The following is a 14,729-nucleotide window of genomic DNA, read 5'->3' as shown; positions in this document are numbered from 1 at the left end:
GTCGTTCACACTTGAGACCATCAGCCCAGACAAACAGGGCTTTGTGAACTTTGTGAACTTCCACATTTGGCTCAGCAATGATCTTATGTGCCTGCATAGCAAACTCCAGGCTTGCTGCTGCACACCATTTGTGCTGTGCTGCAATATAAAGCCTCCGAGCATCACTGCCCCTCCCTGGACAGCACCACATCTGCTAGGCAGGGAAAACACCTTCAGGTGGAGTTTAGAGGACAGCAGGAGTGGGACCAGAAATGAAAATGGTGGGTCAAACTTCACACTGGATAGCACCTGCCTGTTCTGGGCTTATTTCCAGGGTGAGCTTTGCATGGCCTTCTCCTCATAGAAAAGAAGATTTTCTCAGGACTTTGAGCGCATCAGAAAGTCTTCATTGCCCAGGTCTCTGTTGGATTCCCATCTATGACCCCAGTGATCGTGGACCTCCACCAGAGCTCAGTCTGGCCATCCAGTCCTTGTGTGAGCTATGTCATGGCTGCACATCTGCCCAGCTCCAAACCCTGGCAGGCCTTGCGCTTTGCTTTAGCCTCCGGTCCCATATCTTGCTGCTCCTAACTGGATTCCCTGGATAGATGCTGGACATTAGATATGACTATCACCTTGCCTTCTCTGGGATAGTCATTGGACCCTTAAATCACCAATTCTGCTCTGTGTGCCCTGTTTAGGTGCTGGTAAGGGCACTATGCTGGAGCCACCCTTGCTTCCTGGCTCTTACACTATTGTGGAGCAGCTCTACCCTTGCAGCTGCTCCCTAAAAGATTGTATAAAACATGAACATTGACTGCACAGCTTCATAAGCCTACTGAGTGAAAGTGTGAGGGAGCTGCTGGACCTGAGGCTTGGAGGGAGTTAGGAATCACCCAGGAGATTCATGCAGGACTGTTCTGTCTTCTACCCTACATGCTGCTTTCCATCAGCACCACCAAAAACCGTGTAATGGGTTGTGGGCTGTATGCTCAAAGCGGGGGGATACTCTCCTTCTGGTAGAAGGGAAGATGATTAGTATTTCCTATGCAAGGTCGCTGCATTTGACATGGGGATATTTGCCTTCCCTGCTGGGTTTATCAGTTCAGCACAACACCCAAGAGAGCAAGCCACGTGTTTCCAGCAGCTTTTGGGTCTCAGCAGAGCTCAGATTTCTCCAATGAGGAGCTGCCAGGCAAGGGTCGTCGTGGGGAGATGCTGCCTGCACATATGCCTCACTGGAGCTGACTCATGAGCATTTCCCTTTTTAATAAAGTGCCCTGTAGGGAAGCTAACGCCAAAGCCCCTGAGATTAGGGCTGAGCAATTAATACCAAAAACATCCATCCCTGCCATTTCAGAGTCAGTTCAGGAAGAAGGAAAAGATACATTCCTACAATTGCTAAAGATGAAGGATGGAACACATAGAAAACAACAAGATGAACTGGACCCACGGATTTATCGAGCCCCTGATATGATTTTGGCAACACCAGATGCTTCACAGATCCCCTGGAAGAGGATCAAACCTTTAGGAAGCAGATGGGAGGTGATGAATCTTCTTTTCCCACTGCATCGGAGTCAGGGCTGTTTTATGGACTGCCAAGCAGCTAGGTGGGAAACTCTGGCACAGTGGATGAACAGCACTCAAGGAGAAAGCCCACAAAGCATTTGGCATCTCATGTTCACCTCCCCTTGGATGCAGCAGCTTCACAAGACTCATTGATTTTTTTTTACCTACACTGGTCCCATCCCAGCTTTTTGGCTCCTAATTGCAGTCATGGCAGCTGTGCACCAATACTTTTCCCCTCACAGGTGTGACCAGGTCAGAACTAAAAGACCCCAAATCCAACTTTCCAATTGAAATTGAATTGAAATTGAATTGGCCACTGAGAGAAGCCATGCTGTGCTCCTACCTGTGTCCATCACAGCCCTTACACAAAGCCATTCTGCACACAAAGCATAGATACCCTTGCACCAACGCCTGAGGACAGCCCAGGCTACTGGTTTATTGCTGTTTCCTGACTCTCCCATTACTTTCCTATGGACTACAAGGAAATTGTTGCACTAATTACGCTATTCACTTCCATCTCTAGTCAACAAGCTACCAGTGACACATTTGGAAGCCTTCTCAAGAAATAAGAGAACAGAACATTATTGTGAGAAGAAACTATCTGATTCCAGATATACTTTTTTTAAATGTTCTTAAAACAAGCTATTTTGGGGCTGGCATTTTCCTGAACAACATTTGAATAGAAACCACCAAAATTATAGGTGGAACACATAACCATCTCTCCAGTTCTTCATCCCATTTTCCTGCGATTCCATTTCTGAGACAGACACTAAGATCATCACTTTTTTCACTTTTATGAAGTGAACAAAATTCGGGTGACTGAGCTGCAGACGAGAAGCCAAGGGGAACAAAAAAAAAATCACACCAGGCAAATTTAATTCCCAGCTTCACAGGCTCTTAAGGATGGGAAGACAAGTACTGCAGCCTGAGTCCTCTCCTGGCATAGCCCTGCTCTGAATAGAGTTTCTATCCTGGAGACTCTTCTGAGCCCTCTGCATCCTTTCCTGCCTCTCCTCAGACTTGCAGCTAAGAAAGGCGTGCAGCCTATGCAGTATAGAATATGAGGTGGTAATCCTTTGAACGGTGGTTTTCAGCTTTCAGTGCATAAAAACATATTCTCAATGACCATTTGGTTAGTGAGCAGTTCCTTGGCAAGAAGACCAAACATAGTAAGTGTAAGGAGGAGGAATTATTAGGATGTAGTACATTAGGAATAGGGAAACACGGACAAATCTTCTGCTCCAGCCAAGTCACTTCATCTGATGGGGATGATTTGTCTGCAGCTCTGAGCTCTCCAGGACAAGTAGCTGTAAGTCCTTTTGAACCCAAATAGCACAAGCACAATGGGGCCCTGATCTTCCATTGCTTCTGTCATATAAATAATAAAAAAGCAGCACAGGGAAGACAGGGCAGCTGCTGCTTGGGTTGTTCTTCTGCTGTAGATAAATAAAGGGCTGTAGTCTCCAGAACTGTCAGTCTGACACCTTTCAACAGCAGGAAATAAATGATTATTGCAGAGGGAAGAAATAAACAAACAAGCCCCCAAACAGAGGATTTCTGACAGCTGCTCACTCATCTCAGGCATGGGCAGCGTGTGCCCACAGCTCTGCATGTGGAAGCCATGGAAGCTGGCAGCTCCTTTATACATTTTGCATTTGTTCTGTTCTGCCCGAGTGCCTGATATTATATATATATATATATATATATATATATATTTTTTTTTTTTTTTTTTTTTTTTTTTTTTAAAGAAGAAATTGGCTGGGGAAATCTAGAGGTTAAGAGCTGCAATAAGAGGCAATTTTTTAAGCTTTGTCAGTTTTTGCTGCTTAATCAACTGGACATTGTCCCTTTGAATAAAAGATCCTGAATGCTCAGTGAGATGGCTGAAAGGTACCATGAAATCCCTGCACACGTACCATATGGTATAATTCTCCCTCACAGCAACAGTGCACAGCTTGGGACCTCACTGGGAAGTCTGGCCATTGTTCCTACAAGGGGAGGCCAAACCGTGGCATGGCAGTCTGTTTCAGCTACTTTATTGCAACATTGTGCAGAATGCAGTGTGATCACACTCATCCTTCAAGTGGAAATGGAGCAGCTGGCTGAATGGTTTCCTTGAGGGCAGCAATGGGAACTAGGATCTTATGGGTCAGACCCAGCCGGGGCTCTAGGACCCCCATTTGGCTCTGTATGCCCAGACCTCAGCAGAAAGACACCTTAATTCTTGCTCTTGGCTGTCTCCTGCCAGGAGGGGGAGCCTGGCTCATGCCTTCTGCTGCAGGGGCTCTGTCGCCTCGTTCCTCCTCTGCAGCCCGGACACTGTCCTGTTGTTGAGATTGTCCCCAAAGAGTCCCCATGCCCACTGTGGCATTACAAGTGCCTGAAGGATGAAGGCCCTTAAAGGAGGTGGCAGAAGATGGAAAGCTGGGAGGTGATGCTGTGAGCAGTGGCTTGGGAAGCATGAGGGGCAAGCACTTACCACCATGCGGTTGAGGGATACCCAGCAGTCATCAGGGAAGTCCTGCAGCATAGGCACGAGGAACTGGAGGCAGCCATCCCAGTGACACAGCAGCAGCATCATCCCAATCAGGTTCACGATCCGCACAACTGCACTGGCCAGATCGTAGGTCATGTGGAAGATCTGCAGGGGACAACAAGGAGCAGATTAGATGGCAGCTCCCCAGCCAGCCACCCAACCCAGCAAAATTAGATGCAGTATCAGGGTCAAGAGCCTTGCTAATGTAACGGGAAAGGCTGCAGCAGCCTAGCTCAGGTCAGTCACTGTATGTGAGCAGAACCAGCTGAAAAACAGATTAAAAACCAAAATACAAAATTGCATTCACTCGCCCCTTTTGCCCTTTGATTTCTGCCTTCAATTTATATTGAAGGCTCCATAGCTCCTCTTACAGAAGATATTGGTTGCAGATATTTCCAGAACATCAGCCACGCCTCCGAAATAAACTCCATCATTACATCTTTTTAACCGCAGTGACCTTCTTTGATTTCTGCTCCTGCTGAATACATGCGATGCATTGACCAGTGACAGAAATTTATCTTTTTATTGGATGTTGGATGCAGTCTCTGGAAGCATCAAATGAAAGGAAGAACGGCCATCAACTCAGCAGAAGTTTCTAGAAGAGGTTGTGACGCAACTATTTGTTGTACCAGCTGCTGTACCACTTCCAGTCTGACATGGAGGAAAGGAAATGGTGCTAACATGAAGTGTAAGGAAAAGAAAAAATGCCAGAGCTATTAAACAGCCCTTAGCAAGGACAATCAGAAACCTGGATAAAGGGAATGGTACCCAGAGCTCTGCAGCCAGCTCTCTAGTGCCAAGGCTGTTTACAGCCCTCTTGTCCATAGTACTAGTCATAAGCAGGACACACTGTGGAACTGGATGCTCCATCACCATTTGCAGTCATGAATCACTTGATGGATTACTGTTTTGGGGGATGAATACTGTGGAGACACTGTAAGTGCCTGGCTCCTTTATGCCCAGCTTTGTGATGACAGCTAGACACACTGGGCATGCCAGTGAGTTCTGTTCTAAGCTACATATCTGCCCAGGTTTGGCTTCTCTTACCTTGCAACATGCCACAGTGAGAAGGAAAGGTTGGTTCTGGAGAACACGGTCACCCTGTGTGACAGCACAGAGGCCGCTTTTGTCTCTCTACCCATTAACACAGTTGAGTGTCTGGATGCAACCTTGAGGTTTCTGTCAAAACCTCAATGCAGGACAGGCTTTGACACCTCTGCAGCATCCAGAGCAGATCAACACAACCATGAACTCAATGTAGTGGCTCTGTGCTGCAGAATCTGATGATTAAAACATGCCTCTACAGCAGAGAGCAGCCTCTCCAGTGTAAACGGATTGCAGGGATGCACAAAGAAGACAGCTTGGTCACCCACCACGAGGCAAATGCTTTCACTTCAACATTACCCTGAAAACAGAGACCCCAACACACCTGACATTCTCTCCCACATGGCAAATCAAGGAAGGACAGAGGCTTGACAGCCATGCTCCATGGCTTCCTGCCCAAGAGCTTTGCCTGGAGAAATGGTAATCAATGCTCCCCTCACACAGCAATGCTGCTGCTGCTGCTGCTGGAAGAAGGAAATATGCGGACAGCTGTGTGTGAATGAAGCAGACAGGCTCACAGCTGTCAGCTGGGTCATCTCCAGAGACCTCGCTATGGTTTGAAAGCACATGCAGCCTGGGTGCTCTGCATCATAGCCTGCAATCTGGTGAGACAGTGTCTTAGTTGGATTTAATAGAAGGAAACAAAAAGCAGAGGAACATGGGGAGTAAACACAACTACTGCGAATCAGATGAGGCTGCATAGCGCAGCCTCGTTGCCACATTTCTACCCTTGTATTGGTGACCAAAACTGCAGGGAGCTGAACAACCACAGAGCCCCTGTGCAGAAAGGTGGGCACATTCAATGGGTTGGCTTAGCTGCCAAGAATCACCTCTGCAGGGGAAAGTGATTACCCTGAGGTTGTCTGTGCATCAGGTATCTAAAGTAGGTGATCTGGCCATAGACATGGTATGTGCCTGCATGGCTAGGTCCATGTAACTGATTGCTGCTCTTACAGGAGTGGTCTTTGCAGCCACTCATGGCAGCATGAACCTGCCACTCTTGCAGTATCAGGCACTGGCCTCAGTGAGTCAGTTCAAGCAGCTAAAAAGGCAAAAAGCTGGTGGTATGAAGGAAAGGAATAATGTTGGTCAGTTCAGCTCCCTAAATTGTCTCATCACTCTGTTGTCAGATCTAGCTGTTCAATTTCAATGCTTGTTTCCAAACTAGACATTAACACTTCTCTACCTAATCAAGATGCCATGAGGTTACATGCATTAGGAGCTGATGTGCTCAATCGTGACCAGGAGGGAGCCACAGAAGAAAGTGGGAAACCTGAATGATGAATGCTGCGGATAACAGCTTCTAAAGCCCATTATTTCCACTGCATCCAAGCTGCTGCTGGAGTCCACAGTGTCCCTTAGCATGAGAAAAACCATTCTAATGATATTTCTGAGCTGAAAAGAAGAAAATATCCCAAATCCAGCATGAAAGCCTGTCGTAAGAAATCCAACTCTTGATGCTGACTCAATAGGTCAGTATCAAAGCTGAACGCATCATTCATAAAAAATAATTCCTACTGGTTTCACCTTCCCCCCCCAATCACAGAAACAATCATTCTCATTTAGATGACCCAAAGTGAATCCAGCCTATTGCAATGACAACCACAGGCTAGGTTCTTAATGAAGCCAGAGCAGTAGTTTGTAGATGGATCACCCAGCAGACCTTATGCATTATCAAGGTTTTACTGCACTAACGACTTTACCTCTCCCTTCTATATACATTTTTTAAAAAGTTCCAGCCCTCCCATAGCCCAGGGAACTCCAGCCAGGGACAAGGAAAGAACCTATCAGGTTTAGGAGGTGCCTTTCTTCTTTTAATATAAGTAGCAAAGAGCCTGAGGAAATGGATGCTTTAGAGAAAGCGAAGATGGAAATTGAGCTTATTCCATGCTTGGGATCTATTATGGTCAGGCTAGGGCAGCAAGCCTTTACTTTACTGCATTAACAAAAGTGCTTTGCTTCTGCCATGAGTTCCTGCTGCCTCCTCTCAAGCACTAAAGGGTGAATTGAGCTCACCTACTGTGGAACTGGAGATTGAAACACACCTCCTGAAGGCAAGGCACCTGGTTTGCAGCACTTGTAGACCTGAAAAGGTGAAGCAACACAACTCAAAAGTCTCTACTACCTATAAAGTGAGCTAGCTAATGAACTCCAGCTGTAAAGGTCTGAACCACAGGTGACACAAATCCAATTTAAAATGTCAGTCTCAGGAGCTACAAGCTCATTCCTACTCCTTGAAATAGATTTGCATTCACATTCAAGAGAAAAATAAGAAGCACTCGTCCTGCATCATATAGGAATAACTATGCAAGGGTAGAATGAACACCTTCCACTGAGAAGTTCCTGCTGTAAATAGATCCCTGTACAGCAGGGAATACTAAATCCAGAAGAGTGCTGCAGAGGGTCTCAGCCAGGGCCGCAGTGCAGTCTATAAGCAAATACAGCTCACCAGGGAGAGATGGGAGAAACATTCTAGAACAGCTGAACCAAAAGCAGAGGAACATGAATGGTAATTGGTACTTCTCTGGTTTTCCTTCTTAACTCTCAGGGCTTTATTGTCCTGTCGTATCATAACCCCAGCTGGGTCCCAGAGCATCACACCTGGAACTGCTTGTGCTTTCCAGCTTTCAGCTGTTTCTGATTTGGAAAAAGGGAGTGAGAAAGAGGAAGAAGAAGAGGAGGAAGAGGAAAAGAGGAAGAAGAAGCATAGATTCAAGCTTAGAAGCACCTGCTTCCAAGTGCTTTTTCTGATAGAGCCAATAGTTCTCGTACTTGGTTACCCAAAACTGTGGTTTCAGAATCCCTGTTATAAAGGTGGCTATGTGCCTCCAGCCAAAGGGCTCCTTGCAGCACTTGTTAAAGGGACAGCTTGGGGAAAGTGGAAGGACCAAAACTTTTCTCAACAAAATCATCTCTAGTCTCCATCTTGGAAATCCAGCATATACTGAACAGGCAAACTATCAGCATTCTAGTAGTATGAATCCAAAATCCTGTCAGCCCCAAATTGTGCAGCATTCCTCACTTGGCTCTGTAATGCAGTAGGATTCCTCTGTCCTGAATGTTTGAGCTGGGAGAAATCAAAGACACCTTGGAGAGATGGGAATCTGGCTCTAGCAGTGAAACAAGGGCTCTGAGTCAAGTCGAAGCTGTACGTTTGATCGTTGCATGTTGGCGTATAACTCACTGTGGCTTTCCAAACCAGCAGTCAATAGAATTTCTTAGATCCTTGAAAGCAACGTTGCATCAGTGTGTCTGTCTGTTTGAGGTCTGCAACTGCAGGTCCCTGTTGGCTCTGCACGTACTGGAGGTGCTGGGTGTGAAACAAAAAGGTTTTCCTGTCAGCCTGGGGACTGCCATACAGAGGTGTAGCAATGATTCTGTTCAGAGCCAGCGTGGCTGAGCTGGAGCTAGACACCCTGCCAGACACAGCAGCAGGCACCGTCACTCAGCTGAATGCTGGCTCTGCACAGAGCTGCCTTGCATCCACCAGGTTTACAAACAGATTCTGCACCACAGGAGAGCAGCGAAACTGCTTGTTGCCCTTCACTACCTCTACAGGCAATATAGCAGGATTTCTGTAGCACTGCATCCAAACTAAGAAAGCCTGCTGGTCCCAAGCCAGTTCTGGTGTCCGCAGCCACACCACAGACAAGGCAAACTGTGATAAATCCCCTGTGGGTCGTCAAGTACCTGTGACACTGCTCCAGCTTCATGGAAAGCAAAGAATCTACACTTAATTTATGGCTTAAAAATCAAAAGATCCTAAAAAATCTCAAAAGAGAGCCAAAACAGTATCATCTATATTTTTCTGAGTACATTAGGGGGCAGAGTTAAGGTTGCTCTGTTGTGAGGAAATATGTATTTCCACTCACACTTAAGAAGGCTCTTTGCAAGTTGAGCTGCAAGCAAGTTGAGATGTCTTTTATTCTTCTTTCCTGCACTTGACTTTGTATGTAACAGAGGTGAAGATGCATTTTCCTCGCAGAGGCTCTGAAGTGGTTTTGGGAAGCCTAGATATGCAGATCCACCCTGGAGAGATGGAGGGAGGAGAGAGCCAAACAACTTGCAGGGGGCACATACAGCACTGCGCACATTGGAGCACTGGAGCACAGAAGCCATGGGAACACATAGGGCCAATGCTCTGAGAGTTCTGATACTGCTAAAGACACGCAAGAAACCAGAGCTGAGAGAGAGAGCAGGTCCTCAAGAAATTCAGGCTGTTGTTTAAACACACACCATTGGGAAACACGATGTTTCAGCAAAGGAACACAACAGACCACAGCTAATGATGGGGAGGAATGCATCATCAACCCTCCTACTTGCTCTTTCCTATCCCTCTCCAACTATTTTACTCTTCCAGTGATGCCACATTTAAGCTGTGCCAGAACACAAGCTAATTTTAATGCGAAAGGCTTGTTGTCTTGAGTAACTTGACAGGCCATACGTTTTGTTCTGAGTGATGAATAAAAGAAATGCTGTTTGTGCTATATAAAGACAAACCTTGAATTTCTGAGGCAACTGTTGCACAGACTGGACTGCTGACAGCTGAAAGTGGGCCTGGGAAGAAGGGAAAATTAAGTAAAGGAATGCAATTGTCCTTATTTAAACATCAGAGCATACTGAGAAGCAGAAGTCCCACGCAAAGGATCACCTTTGGGTCAGACTGCTTTGGGCTGTGCTGATCACACTGTGTTGTGCCACATAATGGCACAACAGTACGGCAAGGAGAGAGCTTCAGGATCCAGATTGCACTGGGACGAGGCAGAAAGCACCAGGCAGCACAGAGCAGATGGACTGGAGATGGGAAATCATCTGTGGTGCACAGCTACATCTGCAAGCAGCGTGCAGACTCAGGGCTGTGCCTGACAGTTTGAGGTGGAGCGGGATTTGGTATTGCCTGCTTTTTGCTGTGCCAGCAGGGAAAACTACTGCCAGAAGATCAAGTTTTAGATGGAGGCGAGAGTTTGAGGTTGATTCTCTTTTTATGCTTGCTCTGCACCAAATGACATAAGCGGTGTCAGTGGAGATGCTGATGCTGCCTTGAGTCAGTGTGAGAGGAGAACTGAGCCCATAATTCATTAGGTTTAATGCTCGGAAGGGTGCCTGTCACAGGGCTGCCTGGAACAGGAGCGAGTTTGAGGGGAGTGCACTGAGTGCCAGGTGTTAGGGGAGATATCCAAGTCGATTTTACACTTTAAATAATAATCCTTTGTGCTGCTGAAGTAGTTTTCATTTGAAGGTCTCAAGGGGCCCGGCTGATATTAACCTAGTATGCTTCAGTATCTCCAGTGTATGTCTTATCTCCATTATTCTAGATGGGCAAAATCAGGCACATAAAAGCAAAAAGCCACTTGCATGGGAATCTTCAAACCAAGTTTTGGACCAAATCTGCAGATGCTGGTTGTTCTAATGACCATCCATGGGTTGGGGCCTCTAAGCACGGCCAAGGAGGTGCTCTCAGGAACAGCCCCAGCAGCACAAAAGCAGAAGCAGGGAGAAGTGGCCTCTGAGCAGCCTGATGCTGGTGAGGCTCTGCAAGAGCATGATGCACATCTGCAAGCCTCTACCTGCTCCCCAGGTGATTTAACTCCTCCCAGGCAGCTTTTGCTTCTGGCTACTGGAAGTGCTTCTCCAGTTATGAGATACGGGGCCATAGAAAAGATGCAGCAGAAAGCCCAAGCTAAAGTTAAATCCAAGCCTTTTCTCCTCAGAGACTTTTGTCTACTGGAAAATATCTACAGCAGAGAAAGGTGAAATAGCAGGACTAATTATCACCGAGAAAGCTGGTATAAGTGGCAGCTGTTTACAGATATATATAAAGCCCAAAGAGCCTGCCACCACCATGTATTTTGCCTCCTGCACTCTCAGAGTGCACACTGTCATGACAACAGCCCCCCTTCCCTCCCCATGCCACCATTCTCAGCCTCGACTTTAATCTTCATCCTTTTAAGAACTTTTGTCACCACGGCAACGTGACACAGACTTTTAAAAATATTTTCTAGCACAACTCAAATGACTGTCTTTCCGGTGTGGCTTTCTTTAAACCTCTAAGATAAAGACATTTAGAACTGGGTTCTGCCCGCACTGAACTGAGCTGTAAGCCCGCAATGGATGCCAGCTATGGAGCCTCCAGCATGAAGGGACAAGAAGTAAAGGCCTCACGTTGTACCAGGGGAGGTTCTGGTTGGATATGAGGAGAAATTCCTTCTCAGAAATAGTGGTGATGTATCGGCACAGGCTGCCAAGGGAACTGGTGCAGCCACCATCCCTGGAGGTGTTCAGGAGCTGTGGAGATGTGGCACTGAGTGATGTGGTCAGTGAGCACGGTGAGGACAGGCTGACAGTGGGACCAGATGATCTTAAAGGTCTTTTCCGGCCTATTCTATGATTCTATGACTTAGATCTCAGACAACATGCTCCCGAGCTGCAAGGCGAGGACTGGGACCAGCACCTCTATGACTCTGGGGTATGTGCCCCTTTGCTTTTCAGCAGGGCTTATGTTCTCAGACGCCTACAGCTCAGGTTCTCAACTACATTCATATACCTCTTGATATAGTTGAATGTGTTTGGACAAAAAAAGAAAAAAAAATCGAGCCCCAGAGCTGTAAGTAGGTTAGGTGCCGAGCTCTCAGTGGGAATTAGATATCTTACCTGCCTAGGCGTCTTTAAAATCTCTCATGGCTCTCTTATCTGCATCTTTGGGAATAGTAATTCTTCCGAGAGGCCAGCAATGAATCACTTTTGGAAATAGGTCACGGGCTTTTCTGAAGTTAAAAATGACCACAGTCATCATCCAAAAGGTTCGTCTAGCTTGGTAGCTATACATAGATACACCAAGGGAAAGAAATATCTGAGAAGGCTGAGGGAAAGGGAAGCATCAATACCTGAGAAGAAGGCAAGACACGTGTCCAGTCTGAAAATGGGGCAAAGGCTGGCATGGCCTGAGAGCAGCATCAAGGATGAGCGCTGAGAGGTCTGAGATTGCTTGGAGTGTGATCCCTCAGCAAGCAGAGGTATTCGGTGCTGGAAAGGGCCGCTGAGCAGCAGAGGAGGTGATCGATGGGTGACTCAGATGACAGAGGTGAGTCCAGGCTGCAGGCTCTGTCGGAAGGACCTCATTTGTGGCCTGATCAAAAATTCATTGAGCTAAGTGGGAAGACACCCCCTGAGTCCATTGAACTACCAGGCACAAAGCCAATTAAACCAGCTAACACAGACAAGTAATGAGACAAAATAATGATGGGAATATTGACCACATTCTGCTATTACCTGGGTCAGCAACACTCCTCCCCTCAGAGCACGGGGCTATTTTCAGCCAGGAAGCTAAAATCTGCATGAAACTGAAGAAACTGGTGAGGGAAAATGCTCTTTTTTTTCCCCCCGAACAATGTGGAATACATTGCTGCAGGAATGCTTAAGGCCAGGAACTTGGCAGGGTATTACATACATGCCTAAATAAATAAATGGCTGAATAATAATAACTTTAACAAATGGTTTATACTCTTCAGGGCTTTTTCTTTTAAAAAAATAAATAAATAAATTGAGGAATAAATCTACCTGTGAGCAGATTATTGTAGAGCTGGTGTTTTAGAATTCATCACACGCTCCCTCCGAAGCACTTCATTGCTATTAAGAATAGGAGAGCAAAAATGAACTGGTCTGCCACAGTGCCTCTCCTTCTCCATTTACATACATGAAGGAGCCCAGCCCAGAGCACTAAGGACTGTCAACAGCATTTGTAGCCATAAACACAGAAGAGGACATGGAAGAAAGAAAATCAGACCAAGAGATGCTACAAATGACAAGGAAAATCACCTTCTCAAGATTCAGATTGCCTGTTAAACAAGCACAGCTCTTTGAGTAAGCTGTCACAAAACCTATTAGCAGTGCCCTTCATTTTCACATTCCTTTCTGCCACACTTGAAGGTTTTTAGTCTAAGATTCAGAATAGAATTTTAAAAGAAACCTACAACGAGATTGTCATTGAACACACTGACAGGTTCCTATGATTGGCAGCTGGGATATAAAAGAACCCCATCAGGTCCTGTGCAGTAAGTGCAAACTCTCTGAGGAATGACAGAATTTGGGCAGCTTCTCCCTGACCGATCCAACCCGCAGCTCCCCAGCAGGACTCGCTGTGGGGCCCTATGGAGGCAGTCACAAAGCTCAGGCTGCAGCTCCGTGTATTGTCACCCTGATCTCTTCCAGCTCTGCAGCTAGCGTTTGTTTAGAGGATCAGGCTTTCTGTCGATGGAATGATGGCAAGCTATTCTCCTCCCATTTTTAAAGAGAGCAGATAATGTAAATTTCAAATTGCTGCATCTGCCTGCCGAGGCTGCTGTCGTGTTCCGTTTGATTACATTAATGTACAAAAATGTAATCTACTGCTGCTCATAGCCCAGCTCTGCCTGCCAGGCCAGCTCCCATTCTGCAGGGAGATGGAGCGCCTTCCACCTAACTCAATCCTCCCGTTTAATTTGATTACAACCTCAGCAACCAAACCCAACTTCTACCACCTCTGACTCTTTTATGCTGTTAGGGACTGCAGTGCCCGTGAAAGGCAGCAGCCTGGCAGCCCTGGGGCCTGAAATAGTTTCCTGCACCACGGGCACAGAAGTGTGAGCAGATACTGGAAGCTCCTTGTGCTGTAAACTCGATGACAATAGATGTGAACAGAAAGCAGAGTTGACAGGCTCAGGATGCTCAGCACAATGGCCTGGTTTTCAGATGGGCTGAGACCTGCAGTCTCCATTGAGCCACTTTGGGCACCTCCTTTTTCTTGCTAGTAATGTTTCATAGGCAGCAGGTGACAAGAGGTGCAGTTGACACAGCAGTGAAAAATACTTTGACTGCAGCAATGTACCAACGGATAACAGGTGAGCCAGCCCACTGGATAGGCTGCAGCGTGGTCCTCAGTAGCACACATCTAAATTGTTCTGTTGGGATTGGTTTTATTCCTAAATTGCTTTGATGAAGGCTGGTCTGAACATTTCCAACAAGGATCTGAATCATCTTTTGGGGGACCTCAGCAGTTTGCAGGCTGAGAGCCAAGAGACTTCAGTGCACAGACTGACGGGAGTTTATTTGCACACAGTGCCACGCGTTGCATCCTGCCCAAGACAAGCAGCAGGAGAGACAAATGCCCTCCCACCCTGTTAGAATAATAATAGCAATATAACCTTTTCAGTACTGCAACGTGCACCTTCGAGAAGACATCTCTTAAAAGAACAGTGCAGTGAAAAGAACCCCTTTGGCTGCTACATGGAAGAAAACCTGTGTCCCTCTGCAAGCTTCCCAGAGCAGAGGCTGAGGTGTTGGAAGCATGAGGAAGAGGAGCTGCAGGATGGGGTGCAGCCACCATCTCAGGTGCAAGCAGGCTGTGCTGCTCTGTGCAGGAGAGGGAAAAGGGGGAAGTGGCTGGGTGTGTTTTGTTACTTGCTTGCTGGATTTGGAGCAGAGATAGCTGATGGTTTTTTTCTCTTTAACCAACAAGCAGTAGATTATATTCATGAAAATATGACAGCATCCTGCTGTGGTTATA

At 46.6% G+C, this 14,729-nt stretch overlaps 1 protein-coding gene across 2 annotated transcripts in view; it reads right to left on the bottom strand.

The window, feature by feature from the left end:
• Nucleotides 1-14,729, bottom strand: part of HCN4 (hyperpolarization activated cyclic nucleotide gated potassium channel 4) — a 94,228-nt gene that overhangs the window by 35,893 nt on the left and 43,606 nt on the right. For both annotated transcript variants that reach the window (XM_085515040.1, XM_085515041.1), the window contains exon 3: nt 4,028-4,189. In XM_085515040.1, coding sequence (XP_085371166.1) covers nt 4,028-4,189 — 162 coding nt within the window. The remainder of the gene's footprint in view (nt 1-4,027; nt 4,190-14,729) is intronic.

The sequence above is a fragment of the Coturnix japonica genome, chromosome 14 (genome assembly GCF_054131305.1).
Source record: "Coturnix japonica strain WE chromosome 14, WE-NBRP24, whole genome shotgun sequence".
Taxonomy (NCBI): Eukaryota; Metazoa; Chordata; class Aves; order Galliformes; family Phasianidae; genus Coturnix; species Coturnix japonica.
Note: the sequence above shows the minus strand (reverse complement) of the source record. Positions and strands in the feature narration are given on the sequence as shown.